Source organism: Pseudophryne corroboree, chromosome 11 (genome assembly GCF_028390025.1).
Source record: "Pseudophryne corroboree isolate aPseCor3 chromosome 11, aPseCor3.hap2, whole genome shotgun sequence".
NCBI lineage: Eukaryota > Metazoa > Chordata > Amphibia > Anura > Myobatrachidae > Pseudophryne > Pseudophryne corroboree.
The window spans coordinates 190,129,348-190,150,603 of record NC_086454.1 but is presented as its reverse complement, the minus strand read 5'-3'; the positions used below and the strand labels follow the sequence as shown (position 1 = coordinate 190,150,603).

Below are 21,256 nucleotides of genomic sequence, written 5' to 3'. Positions count from 1 at the left end.
CCTCAACCAGGGTATCAAACTTGTAGACTCTTGCAAGAGTGTTTGACCCCGACCAAGTAACAGCTCGGCAAATTTGTAAAGCCGAGACCCCTCGGGCAGCCGCCCAAGAAGAACCCACTTTCCTCGTGGAATGGGCTTTTACAGATTTAGGGTGCGGCAGTCCAGCCGCAGAATGTGCAAGTTGAATCGTGCTACAGATCCAGCGAGCAATAGTCTGCTTAGAAGCAGGAGCACCCAGCTTGTTGGGTGCATACAGGATAAATAGCGAGTCAGTCTTTCTGACTCCAGCCGTCCTGGAAACATATATTTTTCAGGGCCCTGACTACGTCCAGAAACTTGGAATCCTCCAAGTCCCAAGTAGCCGCAGGCACCACAATAGGTTGGTTCACATGAAAAACTGATACCACCTTAGGAAGGAATTGGGAACGAGTCCTCAATTCCGCCTTATCCATATAAAATACAGATAAGGGCTTTTGCATGACAAAGCCGCCAATTCTGATACCCGCCTGGCCGACGCCAAGGCCCACAGCATGACCACTTTCCACGTGAGGAATTGTAGCTCTACGGATTTAAGTGGCTCAACTCAATGCGACTTCAGGAAATCCAACACTACGTTGAGATCCCACGGTGCCACTGGAGGCACAAACGGGGGCTGACTATGCAGCACTCCCTTAACAAAAGTCTGAACTTCAGGCAGTGAAGCCAGTTCTATTTTGCAAGAAAATCGATAGAGCCGAAATCTGGACCTTAATGGAACCTAATTTTAGGCCCATAGTCACCTCTGACTTGTAGGAAGTGCAGAAATCGACCTAGCTGAAATTCCTCCTTTTGGGGCCTTACTGGTCTCACAGCACGCAACATATTTCCGCCATATGCGGTGATAATGGTTTGCGTTCACTTCTTTCCTAGCTTTAAATAGCGTAGGGATAACTTCCTCCGGAATGCCCTTTTCCTTCAGGATCCGACGTTCAACCGCCATGCCGTCAAACGCAGCCGCGGTACGTCTTGGAACAGACAGGCCCCCTGCTGCAGCAGGTCCTGTCTGAGAGGCAGAGGCCATGGGTCCTCTGAGATCATTTCTTGGAGTTCTGGGTACCAAGCTCTTCTTGGCCAACCCGGAACAATGAGTATAGTTCTTACTCCTCTCCTTCTTATTATTCTCATTACCCTGGGTATGAGAGGCAGAGAAGGGAACACATACACCGACTGGTACACCCACGGTGTTACCAGAGCGTCCACAGCTATCGCCTGAGGGTCCCTTGACCTGGCGCAATATCTTTGTAGCTTTTTGTTGAGGCGAGACGCCATCATGTCCACCTGTGGCCTTTCCCAACGGTGTACAATCATTTGGAAGACTTCTGGATGAAGTCCCCACTCTCCCGGGTGGAGGTCGTGTCTGCTGAGAAAGTCTGCTTCTCAATTGTCCACTCCGGGAATGAACACTGCTGACAGTGCTAACACATGATTTTCCGCCCATCGGAGAATCCTTGTGGCTTCTGCCATCGCCATCCTGCTTCTTGTGCCGCCCTGTCGGTTTCCCTAAGCGACCGCCGTGATGTTGTCTGACTGGATCAGCACCGGACGGTGTTGAAGCAGGGGTCTAGCCTGACTTAGGGCATTGTAAATGGCCCATAGTTCCAGAACATTTATGTGTAGGGAAGTCTCCTGACTTTTCCATAGGCCTTGGAAGTTTCTTCCCTGTGTGACTGCCCCCCAGCCTTGAAGGCTGGCATCCGTGGTCACCAGGACCCAGTCCTGTATGCCGAATCTGCGGCCCCCTAGAAGATGAGCACTCTGCAGTCACCACCACAGCGACACCCTGGCCCTTGGAGACAGGGTTATCCGCCGATGCATCTGAAGATGCGACCCGGACCACTTGTCCAACAGATCCCACTGAAAGATCCTTGCATGGGACCTGGCGAATGGAATTTCTTCGTAAGAAGCTCCCATCTTTCCCAAGGCTCGCGTGCATTGATGCACCGACACCTGTATTTGTATTAGGAGGTCTCCGTCTAGAGACGCCAACTCCTTGGACTTCTCCTCCGGGAGAAACCCTTTTTATCCTGTTCTGTGTCCAGAACCATACCCAGGAACCAGCTGCGACTTTGGAATATTCAGAATCCAGCCGTGCTGTTGTAGCACAACTGCTCCCTGGACCTCGCCTTTATAAGGAGATCGTCCAAGTACGGGATAAGTACTTCGGCCATTACCTTGGTAAATACCCTCGGTGCCGGGGACAGACCAACGGCAACGTCTGGAATAGGTAATGACAATCCTGTACCACAATTTTGAGGTACACCTGGTGAAGAGGGTAAATAGGGACATGCAGGTAAGCATCCTTGATGTCCAGTGATACCCTGAAATTCTCCAGGCTTGCAATAATCGCCCTGAGCGATTCCATTTTGAACTTGAACCTTCGTATATAAGTGTTCAAGGATTTCAATTTTAGAATGGGTCTCACCGAACCGTCTGGTTTCGGTACCACAACATTTTGGAATAGTAACCCCGGCCTTGTTGAAGGAGGGGTACCTTGATTTCACCTGCTGGAAGTACAGCTTGTGAATTGCCGCCAGTACCACCTTTCTCCAAGGGCAGCAGGCAAGGCTGATGTGAGGTAACGGCGAGGGGGAGTCGCCTCGAACTCCAGCCTGTATCCCTGTGATACTACTTGCAGAACCTAGGGATCCACCTGTGGGCAAGCCCACTGGTCCCTGAAGTTCCCGAGACGCGCCCCCACCGCACCTGTCTCCACCTGTGGAGCCCCAGCGTCATGCGGTGGACTCAGAGGAAGCGAGGGAAGATTTTTGATCCTGGGAACTGGCTGCCTGGAGCAGCTTTTTCCTTCTTCCCTTGTCTCTGTGCAGAAAGGAAGCGCCTTTGACCCGCTTGCTTTTCTGAAGCCGAAAGGACTGTACCTGAAAATATGGTGCTTTCTTAGGCTTTTGTGAGGAAACCTGAGGTAAAAAATTTTCTTCCCAGCTGTTGCTGTGGATACGAGGTCCCAGAGACCATCCCCAACCAATTCCTCACCCTTATAAGGCAGAATTCTCCATGTGCCTTTTAAAGGCAGCATCACCTGTCCACTGCCGGGTTTCTAATACCCTCCGGGCAGAATGGACATTGCATTAATTCTGGATGCCAGCCGGTAAATATCCCTCTGTGCATCCTTCCTATATAAGACGACGTCTTTAAAATGCTCTATGTTAGCAAAATATTATCCCTGTCTAGGGTATTAATATCATCTGACAGGGTATCAGACCACGCTGCAGCAGCACTATTTTGCTGAGGCAATTGCAGGTCTCAGTATAGAACCTGAGTGTGTGTATATACAGACTTCAGGATAGCCTCCTGCTTTTTATCAGCAGGCTCCTTCAAGGTGGCCGTATCCTAAGACGGCAGTGCCACCTTTTTTGACAAACGTGTGAGCGCCTTATCCACCCTAGGGGATATCTACCAGCGTGACCTATCCTCTGGCGGGAAAGGGTACGCCATCAGTAACTGTTTAGAAATTACCAGTTTCTTATCGGGGGAACCCACGCTTCTTTACACACTTCATTCATTCATTCATCTGATGGGGGAACAAAACACTGGCTGCTTTTTCTCCCCAAAAATAAAACCCCTTTTATGTGGTATTTGGGTTCATGTCAGAAATGCGTAACACATTTTTCATTGCCGAGATCATGTAACGGATGTTCCTAGTGGATTGTGTATATGTCTCAACCTCGTCGACACTGGAGTCAGACTCCGTGTCGACATCTGTGTCTGCCATCTGAGGTAACGGGCGTTTTTTTGAGCCCCTGATGGCCTTTGAGACGCCTGGGCAGGCGCGGGCTGAGAAGCCGGCTGTCCCACATCTGCTACGTCATCCAGCCTTTTATGTAAGGAGTTGATATTGTCGGTTAATACCTTCCACCTATCCATCCACTCTGGTGTCGGCCCCACAGGGGGCGACATCCCATTTATCGGCCTCTGCTCCGCCTCCACGTAACCTTCCTCATCCAACATGTCGACACAACCGTACCGACACACCGCACACACACAGGGAATGCTCTGACTGAGGACAGGACCCCACAAAGTCCTTTGGGGGGACAGAGAGAGAGTATGCCAGCACACACCAGAGCGCTATATAATGCAGGGATTAACACTATAACTGAGTGATTTTTCCCCCAATAGCTGCTTGTATACATATATTGCGCCTAAATTTAGTGCCCCCCCTCTCTTTTTAACCCTGAGCCTGAAAACTACAGGGGAGAGCCTGGGGAGCTGTCTTCCAGCTGCACTGTGAAGAAAAAATGGCGCCAGTGTGCTGAGAGAGATGGCCCGCCCCTTTTTCGGCGGACTTTCTCCCGCTTTTTCTGGAATACTGGCAGGGGTAATTTTACATCTATATAGCCTCTAGGACTATATATGATGTAGATTTGCAAGCCAAGGTGTCATATATTGCCCTCAGGGCGCCCCCCCCCCCCAGCGCCCTGCACCCATCAGTGACCGGAGTGTGAGGTGTACATGAGGAGCAATGGCGCACAGCTGCAGTGCTGTGCGCTACCTTGGTGAAGACCGAAGTATTCTGCCGCCGATTTTCCGGACCTTTTCTTGCTTCTGGCTCTGTAAGGGGGACGGCGGCGCGGCTCCGGGAACGAACACCAAGGTCGGGTCCTGCGGTCGATCCCTCTGGAGCTAATGGTGTCCAGTAGCCTAAGAAGCCCAAACTACCACCTGTTAGGTAGGTTCGCTTCTTCTCCCCTTAGTCCCTCGCTGCAGTGAGTCTGTTGCCAGCAGATCTCACTGTAAAATAAAAAACCTAAATATACTTTCTCTCTAGGAGCTCAGGAGAGCCCCTAGTGTGCATCCAGCTCAGCCGGGCACAAGAATCTAACTGAGGTCTGGAGGAGGGTCTTAGTGGGAGGAGCCAGTGCACACCAGGTAGTCCTAAAGCTTTCTTTAGTTGTGCCCAGTCTCCTGCGGAGCCGCTAATCCCCATGGTCCTTACGGAGTCCCCAGCATCCACTTAGGACGTTAGAGAAATACGTAATAGAGTATATCTTGTGAAAATCCTATATAATTATAAAACCTGACGCACCAAGCCCCCTCAGGTTATAGAATATAGGGATAGCAAGTTGAGTGAGAGACACGAAATGGAAACCACTCAGCAAGCTAATGCACACACATATAGTCACAGTTATACAATGCAGAGGCTATTACTAACAATAATACTGCACTGGACCAGCTTATATATAGCTATGTAGTCAACAGATATAACACTGCACAGTAAGAACTGGATGTATATCACAGGGTATTTGTACCAGGGAACCCTGACTAAATGCACTCTTTCTTAACTAACACTGTCTAATTGACATGTAAAAAACTTAAGTGTCATGTAAAGTCACAGCGCTGACAACCAGGCGGCTTTACACAGGAGGATTTGCCCAAGCAATCCCAGGAACAGTGTAGCGGAGAGAAATGGCGCCCAAACACTGACAGGGAGTGAGGGAGAGACAGATATGCAGCTCCAGGGTGGGAACATTTGCTGGAAATGGCGCCCTGGGGCTGGGGGAGGGGCTTCAGGTCTAAGCCTTATCCCCTCTGCTGGCAAAACCACCAGGTACTGCGGGCTACACACAAAACGGTTTTAAGGGAAAACCTGACCTGCACCCATGCCCTGGTGATCTAGTGGGATCGCCTGTACTGCCAGTGTCCACCGCCAGCGCGCGCGGTCCGCCTCCCACTGACCGCGCCGGATCGCGATAAAGTACAGGTCCCGCAAACGGGACCCACTCACCACCTCCCGAAGCGCGGCCACGCGATCCCGGAGAGCCCCCGTCGTGTGTGCCTGACCAGAAGAAAACCGGAGCCTCCTGCTGTAGGTACCCGGCGGCAACCAGGGCGCGGGAGTGTACAGCGCCGTTGGGGAGAGATGGAGCTGCAGCAGTGAATGTCACTAGACATGTACACACAGCTGCAGCCCTTGAAGTCTTCACTTTTCTTCTCAAAAAAGCTCTTCTTAGGGCTGCTCAGAGCAGCCCCTCTGTTATGTGCCTGCTATCTGCGGCACCAACTACGAAGCTGAGCTCCTGTGCAGGGAGGAAATCTGATTCTCTCTTCATTCTGTTTGGGTTTCACAAACGGGGCTGGCCTGCTCACAAGCAGACTTTGGCCAGATGGATTAGAATGGTGATTGCACATGCTTATGTGAGGGCTGGTCTGTCCGCTCCTGCTCACATTACGACCCATTCTACTCTGTCTGTTGGACCTTCGATACTGCCGCTTCCCAGGATGCTTCCTTTGGACGCCGGGTTCTTGTGCCCGCTACAGTGCGTCCCCTCCCATAAGGAACTGCTTTAGGACATCCCCTATGTCTATCCTTGTGGAGCCCAGTGTACCCCGCAGCAGAAAACGAGTTTTATGGTAAGAACTTACCTTTGTTAAAACTCTTTCTGCGAGGTACACTGGGCTCCACAAGGCGCCCACCTTGACGTACTTAGCTTCTTTGGGTTGGTATGGCATTAGTCGCTGACACTTCTCCTGTCGTGAGAGTGTGGTGTATGTGGCTACTAACCGTTGTCGTCTCTTTTCCTGATACTGCATTGGGCTGGTTAACTAAAAACTGAGCTCCTGTGCAGGGAGGCGGGGTTATAGAGGAGGCGGCGCTATGCATCTTGGGAACAGTCAAAGCTTTTGAGCCTGGTGGTGCCTCGGATCAAGATCCTACTCTACAACCCTATGTCTATCCTTGTGGAGCCCAGTGTACCCTGCAGCAGAAATTACAGTTTTACTGCATACATCCGGTAAGTATATACAAGAAGGTCCCATCAATGCACAGGTATGTGAATGCAGCTCATCTTCTGGGTTATTCAGAGAACAGGGGAGCAGGTACAGCTCACAACCCTCTCATAGTTATTATAGCATAACATGCACCTGTTGTATAGAAGCCAAAATAAGTCTTTGTGAATACTGCTTGGACAAAAGCACACACTCTGGTTACACAGGTTAATAACCACTTATCAGTTCTCAAATGCCATATTACTGTAGGCAAAGAATGGGCTCCTGAAATATAAAAGCACACATGCTGCACATCTTGCACCATGCCAGGCTCTTTATACAGGGTGAGATGCCAGCTGCTAATCACTACTAAAAGAGGCAGTAATCCCAATGTACATTTAACACTTACAATTTGTTGCTTTTAAAGCCCACACAGCTTGCCAAAATGTGTGCCAGGGAGAGCACAGGGGGGCTGTTACTACACAGGCACATAGAAGGGGATCCTTCTCTATGAGCTAAGAATAAAAACTTAAAGGAGCATAACAATGAGGACTGGAAATACAACAAGCATCAACGCAGTATGTTATACCTGCAATTTCCATAACAGCGTATTTCACAAACATTTATGCCCTAAATCTGTAACATTCAGTCTGAAACAATTCCAAGGTAATCAGAACAAATTAACTATACGTGTTTTTATCTGATGCTGCTATCCATTATTTACAGCAATTCCTTCATCCATACACGCCCACTATGGACTTCTACAAATATAAATCAATCTGGGATAAATCTTCTATGTACACAACCGAGACGATTCTATTATGGAACGGCAGCAACGGCACGCTTCGTCGCCCCTAAATCATCTCTATTTTGCGCAATGAAGATCTACCATGTGTACTGCATGGATGTGCACTGCATCACTGGCTTTTGCACATGATTGAACAGACCTCTACGCGTCTGATACAGAGTTAGGAGCAAGCCTAGCCCAACTCTAAAAGCTGCTGGCCAGAATCTATGTCCAGCATGTAAAAGAGCAATGTTTGCACCATTCATCATTTGCTTGACTGCAAATTCGGCAACTGGGAAATTTACATCTAATCATCTGGTCTGTACATACTCTGGGTTCACACACACTTTACGGTAGAACCAGACAATCCTTCCAAAACTCTCCCGAAAGCTTACAGGGCCAGATACATTTTTAGCAATTTACTGTTCATAAAATGAGTAAAAAACAAACAAAAAAACCCCAAGCAAATGATGAATCTTGCCAGGACTGATAGGAGGCAGCACCACACAGAGTACCTCCACCAATGTCAGATAATCTCCGCTGCAGAGAATGATCTTGCAATTGTAACAATATTATGCTTTGAAGAATTGGAGTGTCGGCAATTAGATAAGTTATTATATATACACAACACTTAGTGATGGTTGAAGCCTTTGCCGCCACTGGTCTGCACCTGGCCCATTGACATTGGGTGCTGAACAGGACAGCTGAGATACTACATTGTAGTACACGTCTCATAGCAGCTTCTGTGTTCCAGCTTACTGAGAGAAGCCGAGTGCCGCCGTGCATACCACTTTCATTGCCGTTAAATAAATCGCCCTGCTGGGGCTCTCTGTGCAAATCATTGGGATTGATCCTCTTAAACTGGGCATACACTATACAATTATCTGGCAGATAATCTGTGGTTGGAATGAAAACCTGGTAATGGATGAGAGCAACTGCCAATCGACCATTTGCTCCCAAACACTGGCAAATGGACAAAACTTGTCATTTATACAAATTGGTTAAATCATGGACAGGTTTTGTCCATTTTCCAGTGTTTGGGAGCAAATGGTCAATGTCCGTTGCTTTCAACCATTTTCCAGGTTTTCATTCCAATCACAGATTATCTGCCAGATAATTGTATAGTACATGCCCAGCTATAGACCGATACCTTCAAAGCTGGTTGTTGGGATGGCAAAGGTACGGAGCTCTCCCTTGCATCTACCAGTGCCCATCAAGGTAGCAGGTTCTACTTCCATTAAGGGTCAAGCAGTCTCTCTCCCTGAGCTGCATCATCAGTCTGCATAGGCAGGGTAGCATTCATCTATGTATATACACCTAGTATGCACACATCAAACTAACCAGCCATTCGGTGTATGTACCTCTGCTTAGTAAGTATATTAACCTGTTTAGTACACACATGCCAGATCTTACTCACGAACCAGTGACTCTGCTATTTCTGGCTGCATTGTTTGGAGTGTGTCATTAACATAAAGAAGCTTGGTTAAAGACACGGGTAGACACACCAATTAATTCTCATTATATATATTCATTACTTTTTTTTAACCATTATTAATTTGTCTGTGTGTACACAGCTATTTGTTGTTAGAATTCTTGTCTTCTTCAATTTTTTATTCTTTTCCTTGTATTCATTATTTATATGTAATTTATCATTTATTAGTAAAAATGATTGCAATCCTACAGCAGCACTTGTTCTCCCGCCTTTTTTTCCCTATAAATGGTTGAATTACCTTGCAGGTTAATGATTTAACATCAATAGTAGCAGATACATTATACTGAAATGGTAATCTTGTAACACCTATAGAAGTGTCAGATTTGTAACATCTATAGGGCCATTCCATGAAAAGGAGTAAAAATGTCCCATACAGTACGTGACGCTTTAAAAAAAAAATCACAAAAAAAAATCTGTAGCTCTGTAACTGTTGAGTTTTCAATATAGGTTGACAAGTTAAATGACAATGTAGCTATTTCTCAAAGGGTTGAGCTAAATTATCAAGTAGGTAACCTCTGCAAAGGATAGTGGCCTTGGCTTGTCCCATATGTGACAACTAACGTTTGTGATTGTGTGTTGGTTACAATGAAGAGAAAAAAATGTTTCTATCTAAAAAATAAACCTAGTCAGGCACTTTGATATTACAGCCATCTGTTTTAAAAAAATAACTTCCTTGTGTTAGGTTTAACAAAAATTGACAGTGGAATGGCCCTATATTTCTCATATATAACCTTATTACTGCACACCCATAGGTGTGCGCAGGGGGGGGGTGCCTGGTGCACACAGGCACCCCCTAATGTCCGGCACCCCCCTTACACATGAGTGTAACTGAGTCATTGCCAAGCTTGCAGTTCTATTTCTGACTGTGTATGCCCACCCGCTCTCTACGGCCGTCCGCCTGCTCGCTATGCCCGACCACCCCCGCTCTCTACACCCGCTCACCCCCGCTCTCTACACCTGCGCCCCCCGCCCTCCACTGGCCGCTTCCCTCTCTTCACCTGCGCGCTACGCCCGGTCAGTAGGCTAGGGGAAGAGACACGCCGCTGCAGGGGTAGTAGAGGGTGCATTTGTCAGCTGCACCCACTACTGGAACCCACATGTGAACAGGACTACAGGGAAGGAGTGGGTGAAGGAGAGAGAAAGGACGGCAGTAGATGTCTACGCATGGAGTGGCAGGCGGCGAGGAGCGCTCAGCTGCGAGTACACCCACAAGTAATGTATAATGTATATTATATAATGTATTTGGAGAGGCACTATGTGTCACATAATGTGTGTGGGGGGGGCACCGTGTGGCATATGCGTTTAGGGTGCACTGTGTATTATATAATGTGTTTGGGGGGTACTATGGGGTCTATTAAGGCCGGGGCATATTGTGGCGTAATGTGAATTTTCCCTCATACTGTGTGGCATAATGTAAATTTTATTTCTTACAGTGTGACGTAATGTACATTTTGTCTCATACTGTGTGGCGTAATGTGAATTTTATCTATTACTCTGTGGCATAATGTGAATTTTATCTCATACACTGTGGCATAATGTGAATTTCGGCTCATACTGTGTGGCGTAACGTGAACTTTGGCTTATACCATGTGGCGTAATGTGAATTTTGGCTCATACAGTGTGGTGTAATGTCAATTTCGTCTCATTCCGTGTGGCTTAATGTAAATTTTGGCTAATACTGTGTGGCGTAATGTGAATTTTGGCTTATACCATGTGGCGTATTGTGAATTTTGGCTCATACTGTGTGGCGTAATGTAAATTTCGTCTCATACCGTGTGAATTACGTCATGTGATTTTACTGAGAGAATGTAAAATAGTGTTAGACATGTCCCTGGGCGGTGCTAGACAAGCCCAAAAGGCGGTGCTAGACACACCCCTCCAGTAGTGCACCCCTAATAAAATTAACTGCACACGCCTATGTGCACACCAGCCACTCAAATGACAGCAACTTAATACATAAAAAGCATGCAGACATGGTTAAGACGTTTCATTGTTCTTTAGACCAAACAGAATGGGAAAGAAATGTGATCTAAGTGACTAGATTGTTAGCACAGACCGGGTGGTTTGAGTAGCTGAGAAACGGTTGATCTATTGGGAGTTTACGCACAATAGGCTAGAGTTTACAGAGAACAGTGCACAAAATACAAAATCATCCAGCGAGTTCTGTGGGTGAAAAAGCCTTGCCAATGAAAGAGGTCAGAGGACAGTGGCCAGACTGTTTCAGACTTGTGACAGGTACCACGTGTTGCCACAATGACCTGCAGAAATGCATTTCTGATCGAACAGCACATCAAACCTGTAAGTATATGAGACACAGCAGCAAACTACTGTACACACTAGATTCCACTCCTGACATGTAAGAACAGGAAACTGAGGCCACAGCAGGCACCAGCTCACCAAAAAGCGGAAAGGTTTCCTGGCCTGACCAATCTTCATTTTTTTCCTGTGACTTGCAAATTCTAGGTAAGAATTTGGTGCAAACATCATGATTCAATAGATCCATCTTGTCTAGTGTCAACAGTTCAGGCTAGTGGTGTAATAGTGTGGGCAGTGGTTTTCTAGCACACATAAGATTACTTAATACCAACTGAGTGTTGTTTAAATGCTCCAGGCTGCCAGAGGATTGTTGTGGACCATGTTAATCCCTTCGCAAATCTACCCATCTTCTAATGGCCACTTTCACCAAGATAACAGAAAATAAACAAAACATCCGTCATCTTAAGCTGCAAGGACAAACAATAGAATGACGGTGTACTCCAATGGCCTCCAAAAACCCCAGGTCTCAATAAAATAGAGATCTGCAGCATTAACGTGCAGCCAGTGTATCTGCCGATACTGCTTGATGCTTACATGGACTAGAAACTCTATGGAATGTTTACAGAGCCTTTTACTGTAAATCCATGCTACAAAGATATCAGGCTGCTGTTGAGGAAATTATCACAAATGAACAAGATACAGTAGGTGCACTTTGTTATTACTGTTTAATACAGCAGCCCACCTTGTAGGATCTGCACCTACTACATTACAGGACAACACAAAAAGAAAGAAGTGCTGAATCAACAGAAAGGAATTACAGGGATGTCAGTGTAGATTTAAATCTTTATTGTATACTTACTACACAAGTAACAGACCCCCCCCCCAAACACACACACACACACACACACACACACTATTGCATTAATATAACCTTAAAAATCATATAAAAGATTAGATCAAAATTCCACAGCAATAGTAAATATGAATTACACATTCCAAGGATAGTTTCCCACGGTATAAATTGGGACTTTAGTCCCTCCATGGAAAAGCATGATAGATTTAAATATCCAAAATGGATTCTGTAGGTAACAAATCCTGGCTGTAACATTTCCCTGAATTATCCAGAAAAATGTAAAAGTCAGATGATGTGTGAAAGTATATTAATAGCAACCTGGATTACAAAGTCTTAGTATGAAGGTGATTGCTTACTGTCCATAATAGGGTATCAAAAATGTACCAGCTAATTAAATGCAGTCCAATCCTGATTATACTATGGGGTTGATATAGTAACATAGTAACATAGTATCTGAGGTTGAAAAAAGACAATTGTCCATCGAGTTCAACCTATTTGTGGTCTCCTATGCATGATGATTTGACTAAAATTTCTGACTGATGCTGCTGTCAGCCGTTGCATTTTATCCCTATTTATAGTAACTATAATGCATGACTATGCACCATACCCCTGGATATCCTTATCCATTAGGAATTTAGGGGCAGATGTATTAACCTGGAGAAGGCATAAGGAAGTGATAAACCAGTGATATGTGCAAGGTGATAAAGGCACCAGCCAATCAGCTTCAATATGTAAATTAACAGTTAGGATCTGATTGGCTGGTTCCTTTATCACCTTACACCTATCACTGGTTTATCACTTCCTTATGCCTTCTCCAGGTTAATACATCTGCCCCTGAGTACCATGCAAGTACCATGCAGTGAGAAGAGTGGAGAAGTTGATTAGTGGAGAAGTTGCTCATAGCAACCAATCAGCTATGAGGAATCATTTATTAAGTACACTCTGGTTGCAATGGGCAACTTCTCCACTGGTCTACAGATTTGTCCTCATACATTTTGCCTCAATACGCCACTTAGTGGGAAATACCATTAGTGAGCTGACAGGTCCCATGCAACTCCGTTAGTGTTGGGTGTTTTTTTGTGCAGAAAATGCATCTTATTCGCATTGCTGTGCGAACAGGACGCACAAGCAGACTCTGCTGATTAAACCGATATGTGGCATGCCTATATTCTCTGTACGTCTGCATATGAAATGGTATATTACAGTGCTTTCCTAGAAAACACGGTCATACCATTTCCTATGCAGATACAGAATATAGGATATCAGGATAAACTGCTTATGCTTCCAATTCACATAGCGAAGCAAATAAAATGCATTTTAACGGAGAAAGTCGCACATAAAGATGTTCAGTGCTACTGAGTCATGCCATGGCATAGCGTAACTAGAAGGGCTGTTTAATGTGCAGGGAGGCTAGATATAAGTGGACACATCTGTACTTCTCCACTGCTTGATACATCAACCCCTAAGTCCTGTGACTCACAGCAACAGATACCAATAGTTACTGTGGGAACACCTTTGAAATAGTAATGTTATTGAGTACTACACAGGCAACACATGTAATAGTTATTCCTAAAACCGCATAAACAAGATGTTCTCAAACGCAGTCCTCAAGGCACCTAACTGTCCAGGTTTTAAGTGTATCCATGCTTGACCACAGGTGAGTTAATTAGCAACTCAGTCAATTTGATTTAACCATCTCTGCGGAGCCATGGATTTACCTAAAACCTGGACCGCTGGGGTGCCTTGAGGACCACGTTTGAAAACCTCTAGCGTAAACCAAGACATTTGCTGGCTTGCTAGACCCGGCAAAATCCTGAGTCACATGTCTGAAAGCAGCATTAATCATCTCTTCTAAATTACTCATACAACCCATGCACTATAATCTAAATCCACCTCACAGACAGTCCGTGTTCAGAGTCCACCTCCAAGAGACTGAGTACTGGGAACAGAAGGAGCTGTGATGGGAAGGGGCTCGTCGACCCCTAATCCGTCCGGCCATGTGTCACTGCCTTGGGCTGCCCTGTATGTGGCCGGCTGCAACTCATCCACCTGCCTGATGCAAATCTACACTGTTCTAGCATCATTACAAGACTGATAGCTGTGGTGGCTGTGACTGTGTGTTATGGTGGGCGATCACCCTGTTTGCCCTCCTTTCCTCTCTAGACCCGCCACTGGAGACACACTCTTATTGATTCGCATGATAATTGTTATGACTTTGGAAACTTGAATAGGAATGATAGTAACCTACCAAAACATTATGTACAGTACAATATGCATTCACAATCGCTAGATATTCAAAACTTTGTAATTTACTGACCATTAAATGTATCCAATTTTGTTATGTATTTACCTGTGTCTAAGTCTGTGTCCTTCGTACATGCTACCAAAGCTCCCATACTAGGCTGAGAAGTCATCCCAGACATTGAGTCAACGGCAACATCTACAACGTCTGCTCCAGCTTGTGCACATGCCAGCATAGAAGCTACTCCAGCACCGGCTGTGTCATGGGTATGCACGTGGATTGGGATATCTGGAAACTTATCTCTCAGAGCTCGGATAAGCAAATCTGAAGATTTTGGTTTCAACAGCCCAGCCATGTCCTGTAAGAGGGAAGACCAATTAATACCAAGTGTTGAAGAATTACATTATTTGCCAACTACGCAAAAGACTGACAGCATCATTCAGACATTTCTCACCCTGGGAGATCCATGGGTGTGAGTGTTCTATTGCTAGCATACTTTCTATATAGTACCTTAATGCACAAGATGTGTGTTCCAGCCTTCACAAGCTCTTCAGCCAGATTCATATAGTAGTCCAATGTGTACTTTGTACGAGTGGGGTCCGCTACATCGCCAGTATAGGAGATGGCAGCTTCTACCACGCCACCAGCTCTGCCAGCCACCTCCATACCCAAAATCATGTTGGGCAGATAGTTCAGAGAGTCAAAGACCCTAAAAATGTCCATTCCATTCTCTTTAGCTACCTCACAAAACCTAAAATTGAAAACAAACAAAATGAAGAGTTGGAAACATTTCCTCTCATGATATATATATTATCTTTACTCTTCTGGGTTTATTATCCAGTTGAATTGGGTTTGGAATATTAGTTTGACATCTATAATAGTCCTTATGTCGACAGAGAACCTATCGACATGCCCATCATGTCAACATCCAATATGTGAATACTGAATATACATACTGACATACTGGTAGTCGTTGTGGTCAGAATGTTGACAGTGTGGTTTTTAGATAAGTCTATCCCTAAACCTAACCCTAATGCTGACATGATAACCACGTGAAATCATAACTGTCAACATTCTAGTGTCAACGTCGACAATGTGACTGCATATAGCTTGAATAATTAATAAAATAATGATGCCAGAACCTAATTATTCTGTTACCTGAACACACACTTACTTGAAAACGGCATTATCGGGGTAGTTTGTATACCCTACAGCATTTGCACCTCTCAGCAACATCTGGAACGGTATGTTAGGAATAAGTTCCCTTAATTCTTGCAAGCGTCTCCATGGGCATTCATAAAGGAAGCGCATAGCAACATCAAACGTAGCACCTGCGGGAAGAGATCAACAATATCGTACACTGCTAGAAGGTTCCAGAAGCGTCTCACCATCTAGCAGTAGTGCAAGTACAGAGACCTATATGTACTGAGCACATTTGTTACCTATCCAACGATCTCACAAACTAATAGTTACAATTATTTGAAAAAAAAACAAAAAAAAAAGGGGCTCAGCAAAATGAGGATCTACAGTATAGTGTTTGTCATGGTACAGACTCTACAGATTTCAGTGTTCCATTTCTTTATGAAAGAATCTTTGCTCTTCTGTCTGGTGATAATACAGCTCTTACAGCAAATGGAAGTACTATATTTTTTGATAAGTCATCTGTTCTATAATTGTATACATTAATTACACCAGAGAGAATAATAACTACTTACAGTATAGGACAATTACATCATTCAAAAACATATTAATCTAATTTGTCAATGAAAAGACAAATGTCACACAGACACACATCAGTCCTGTTTCCATTAATGAGAATGTTAAAGGCGACAGCCTACTGTATAATCAGTCGCAAGTTCAATTTGCGATTTAAGTAAAACGAAAAAGCTGCATCTCTGCCACCAATAGAGTCTGTTGTATGAACAAGTCCACTGCTGCAACTAAAGCCGCCTACACAAGGTGCGATGCAGGCTAACAGCCGATATTGGGGGTCATTCCGAGTTGATCGCAGCGCAGCGATCAGGCTAAAATTCTGCATTTCTGCACATGTGTATGCACCGCAATGCGCAGGCGTGTCGTATGGGTACAAAAGCATTTGTTGTTTTGCACAGGTCCTAGCGAAGTTTTCAGTAGCACTGACGGCCGCACGAATAGGCTGAAGTGATCGCAAGCGCTGAGTAGGTTCAGAGCTACTCTGAAACTGCACATACTGTTTTTGCAGAGCTCGGCTGCACATGCGTTCGCACTTCTGCTAAGCTAAAGTACACTCCCCAGTGGGCGGCGGCATAGCGTTTGCACGGCTGCTAAAACTAGCTAGCGAGCGATCAACTCGGAATGACCCCCATTATCTGTATTGTGGCCAGAGACATGAACCTTCGATATAGTCAATATTGGCCGAGATTGCACACTCTATTTTGCCTTGCAATGCCGATCACGCGGGACAGCACACTGGCATCGCAAATGTGTTTCCACACGGTGCAATATGCACTATGTTTTCTACCAATACAGATTATATAGCCCATATCGGTAGATATATCACACCGTGTGTAGGCCCTTTTAGCTAGGGATAGCCATCCATGGTTGGTTAGCAACCATCTGGTTTCACAACAAATGATTGGTGGTTTTTCTATCAAATGGCAGAAATTCATTTTTTCCCCTTCCTTATCCGCATTACACAGTGCTTAGCTACCACACCTTTCTCTCATTGGTCGTCTGCATTCACACATCCCCAGTTAGTAATGCCCATCCATGGTGCAAACCCTTTATGATTTTCCATCAAAAAACATTCAATGGCCATCCCCACGCTTGTCTGTGACTCCCTCCCCTTGTCATATATGGGGAGATGTATTGTGGCATACAACGAAAATGTATTGTATTGTAAGGGGAGATGTATTGTGGCATACAAAGAAAATGATTGAAGTTAATGTCAAAATGTGCAATTAATGAGTGACCAAGTGGCGTTCGAGCATCTGAATTGCTCCATGAAGCAGGTGCAAATATGAAGTTATTTTTTCATTTAATTCATGAAAAATAAATGTGCAGGATTACCCTTGCCCAATGTCTTAATTTGCATGTCTTTATTTCTATAAAATGAGGGCTCCGCGCAATGTAAAATGAGATTCATGGTAAGAACTTACCTTTGTTAAATCTTTCTGTGAGGTACACTGGGCTTCACATGTAATGAAATTGGGGGTGTATAGTAGGATCTTGATCCGAGGCACAAACAGGCTCAAAGCTTTGACCTTCTTCCCAGAATGCCTAGCGCCGCCTCCTCTATAACCCCGCCTCCGTGCACAGGAGCTCAGTTTTTGTTAATCAGTCCAATGCAGTAACAGGCAAAAGAGACGACAACTGTTCGTAGCCACATACACCACATTCTCACGACAGGAGAAAGTGTCAGCGGCTAGTGCCATACCAACCCAAAGAAGCTAAGTGCGTCAGGGTGGGCGCCCTGTGGAGCCAGCGTACCTCGCAGAAAGAGATTTAACAGTAAGTTCTTACCATAAATCTCGTTTTCTGCTGCAGTGTACACTGGGCTCCACAGGGAATGACATTGGGGATGTCCTAAAGCAGTTCCTTATGGGAGGGGACGCACTGTAGCGGGCACAAGAAACCGCGTCCAAAGGAAGCATCCTGGGAGGCGGAAGTATCGAAGGCATAGCACCTTATGAACATGTTCACTGAGGACCACGTAGCTGCCTTGCACAATTGTTCAAGGGTCGCACCACGGCGGGCCGCACAAGAAGGTCAAACAGACCGAGTAGAATGGGCCTTTATAGTAGCAGGAGCTGGACGACCAGCCTGTACATAAGCATGTGCAATAATCACCATTATAATGCATCTGGCCAGTGTCTGCTTGTGAGCAGGCCAGCCACGTTTGTGAAAACCACACAGTACAAAGAGAGAATCAGACTTCCTGATAGGAGCTGTCCTCTTCACGTAGATACGGAGAGCCCGTACCACATTCAAAGACCGCTCTTTGGAAGACAATTCAGGAGAAGCAAAGGCCGGAACCACGATCTCCTGATTAAGGTGGAAAGAAGACACCTTCTTAGGTAAATACCCGGGACATGTTCTAAGAACCGCCCAATCACAGTGAAATTTACCGTTAAGGTAAGAACTTACCGTTGATAACGGTATTTCTCTTATGTCCACAGGTATCCACAGGATAACATTGGGATAAGCCGAAGCGACAGCGGAAATGGCACCAAACGGTCACGAGCTTTCTGGCCTCCCAGGATGCATCGGGGCTTCACAATATAATCCCGCCCACTGACTCAGTCAAATCAGTTCTTTCCACAGCGATTAGGGAGGAGCATCAGGTAGAAACCTGTTCAGGTGATAAGAACATACATGCACACCCTTCCATGCAAGAGGGAAGAAGTTTAGTGATTGTCAAGATCCTCAAATCAGGTGCATCAGGGTGGGACCCCTGTGGATACCTGTGGACATAAGAGAAATCCCGTTATCAACGGTAAGTTCTTACCATAACGGTAAATTTCTCTGGCTGGGTCCACAGGTTATCCACAGGATAACATTGGGATTCCCAAAGCCAGTTTTCATGGTGGGGATGCTCCTGATTACACAGGAGGACCTTTCGCCCGAAGTCTGCGTCATGAGAGGCAAAAGTATCCAAGGCATAATGTCTGATGAATGTGTTTATGGAAGACCATGTGGCTGCCTTACAAATCTGTTCTGCTGAAGCACTCTGTTGTGCTGCCCATGAAGGACCTACCTTACATGTAGAGTGAGCAGAGACATTAGCCGCAGTAGGGAGATCTGCATGAGAATAAGCTTCTGATATTACCATTCGGAGCCATCTTGCCAGCGTCTGTTTACTAGCAGGCCATCCTCTTCTATGAAATCCATAGAGGATGAAGAGAGAATCTGTTTTTCTGATGGCACTAGTACGATCTATGTAGATTCTTAATGCTCGGACTACGTCCAGCGACGCTTCTCCCGCAGAAAGTCCCGATACCTGAAAAGCTGGGACTACAATCTCTTCATTAAGGTGAAACTTTGAAACCACCTTCGGAAGATAACCAGATCTAGTTCTGAGAACTGCTCTGTCTGGAAAAAAAACTTAGGAAAGGAGACTTACACGATAACGCTCCTAAATCTGACACTCTTCTGGCTGACGCCATTGCCAGTAGAAAAAGTACTTTAGCCGTTAACCATTTAAGATCTGCTCTCTTAAGTGGTTCAAACGGAGGTCCCTGGAGGAATTTAAGAACTAGATTCAAATCCCAGGGAGCTGCAGGAGGAACAAATGGAGGTTGAATATGTACAACTCCCTGAAAGAAAGTACGTACATCGTGTAAATCAGCAATCTTTCGCTGAAACCATACAGTTAACGCTGATACTTGAACTCTCAAGGAAGCTACTTTCAAACCTTTATCCAATCCTGCTTGAAGGAAATCCAAAATCCTGGATACTTTAAAAGATCTTGGATTCAAACTTTTTACAGTACACCAATGAATATAGGCTTGCCATATTCTATGATACACACAAGCCGAAGAAGGCTTTCTTGCTCCAAGCATAGTTTGGATTACTTGTTTTGAAAAACCTCTAGCTTCTAAGATAGAGGTTTCAACAGCCACGCCGTCAAAGACAGACGATCCAGATGACTGTGACAACAAGGACCCTGCATTATCAGATCTGGACATTGAGGGAGCAGTATCGGTGCTTCGACGGACATTCTCAGTAGATCTGTGTACCAATGTCTTCTTGGCCAAGCTGGAGCAATTAGAATTATTGCTCCCTTTGCTTGCTTTATTTTTCTCACTACTCTGGGTAACAGAGATATTGGAGGGAACAGATATGCCAGATGAAATTTCCATTCTACTGACAGTGCGTCTACAAGGACCGCTCCGGGATCCTTTGTTCTCGACCCGTACTTCGGAACTTTGTTGTTTAGACGAGACGCCATGAGGTCCATCTCTGGTAGACCCCATCTGTTCACTATTGTCTGAAACACTTCTGGGTGTAATGCCCATTCGGTTTCCTGAATGGTGTGTCGTCTGAGAAAATACGCTTCCCAGTTCAGTACACCTGGGACAAACACTGCTGACAATGCTGGGAGATGGAGTTCTGCCCATCTTAGAATGGGAGTTACTTCCTCCATCAATCTTTTGCTGTGAGTTCCTCCTTGATGATTGAGGTACGCTACTGCTGTCGCATTGTCTGAGCGAATCTGGACCGGTCTTCCTTGCAGACTGTCCTTTGCCTGAACTAGAGCCATATAAATGGCCCTTATTTCCAACAGATTTATTGGCAGGTGACTTTCCCTTACGGCCCATTTTCCCTGAAACCAAAGGCTACCGAGTACCGCACCCCAGCCTTGCAGGCTGGCATCTGTTGTCAGGACTTGCCACTCTTTTATCCAAAAGGGTCTCCCCTTGTTTAAATGGTCTGTCTGTAGCCACCACACTAGAGACCTTTCTACGTTTACTGGAAACTTGATCATCTGCTTTTTTATCGTCTGATGATTTCCGTTCCATTTGGTCAGAATAAGGTGCTGCAATGGTCTGGAGTGGAATTGTGCATATTCCACCATGTCGAAGGTTGATACCATCAGGCCCAACAGTCGCATTGCTGCATGGACTGACATTGTCTGGGCGTGCAACGCTTCCTGAGTCATGACCTGCACCATGACCATCTTTTTCTCTGGTAAGAAAACTCTCTGTAGGTCTGAATCCAATATGGCCCCCAAATGAACCATTCGCTGTGACGGATTCAGAGACGACTTTTCCCAATTTATGAGCCACCCGTGTCTCTGTAAACAAACTATTGTCTGTTGAAGATGGCTCAAAAGTAACTCCTGCGAATGTGCTAGGATTAACAGGTCGTCGAGGTATGGAAATATTC

At 45.5% G+C, this 21,256-nt stretch overlaps 1 protein-coding gene across 5 annotated transcripts in view; it reads right to left on the bottom strand.

The window, feature by feature from the left end:
• Window positions 1-21,256, bottom strand: part of PC (pyruvate carboxylase) — a 1,082,342-nt gene that overhangs the window by 20,217 nt on the left and 1,040,869 nt on the right. For all 5 annotated transcript variants that reach the window (XM_063945165.1, XM_063945163.1, XM_063945164.1 and 2 more), the window contains 3 exons: window positions 15,564-15,720; window positions 14,900-15,140; window positions 14,498-14,747 (listed from right to left, as the gene is read on the bottom strand). In XM_063945165.1, coding sequence (XP_063801235.1) covers window positions 14,498-14,747; window positions 14,900-15,140; window positions 15,564-15,720 — 648 coding nt within the window. The remainder of the gene's footprint in view (window positions 1-14,497; window positions 14,748-14,899; window positions 15,141-15,563; window positions 15,721-21,256) is intronic.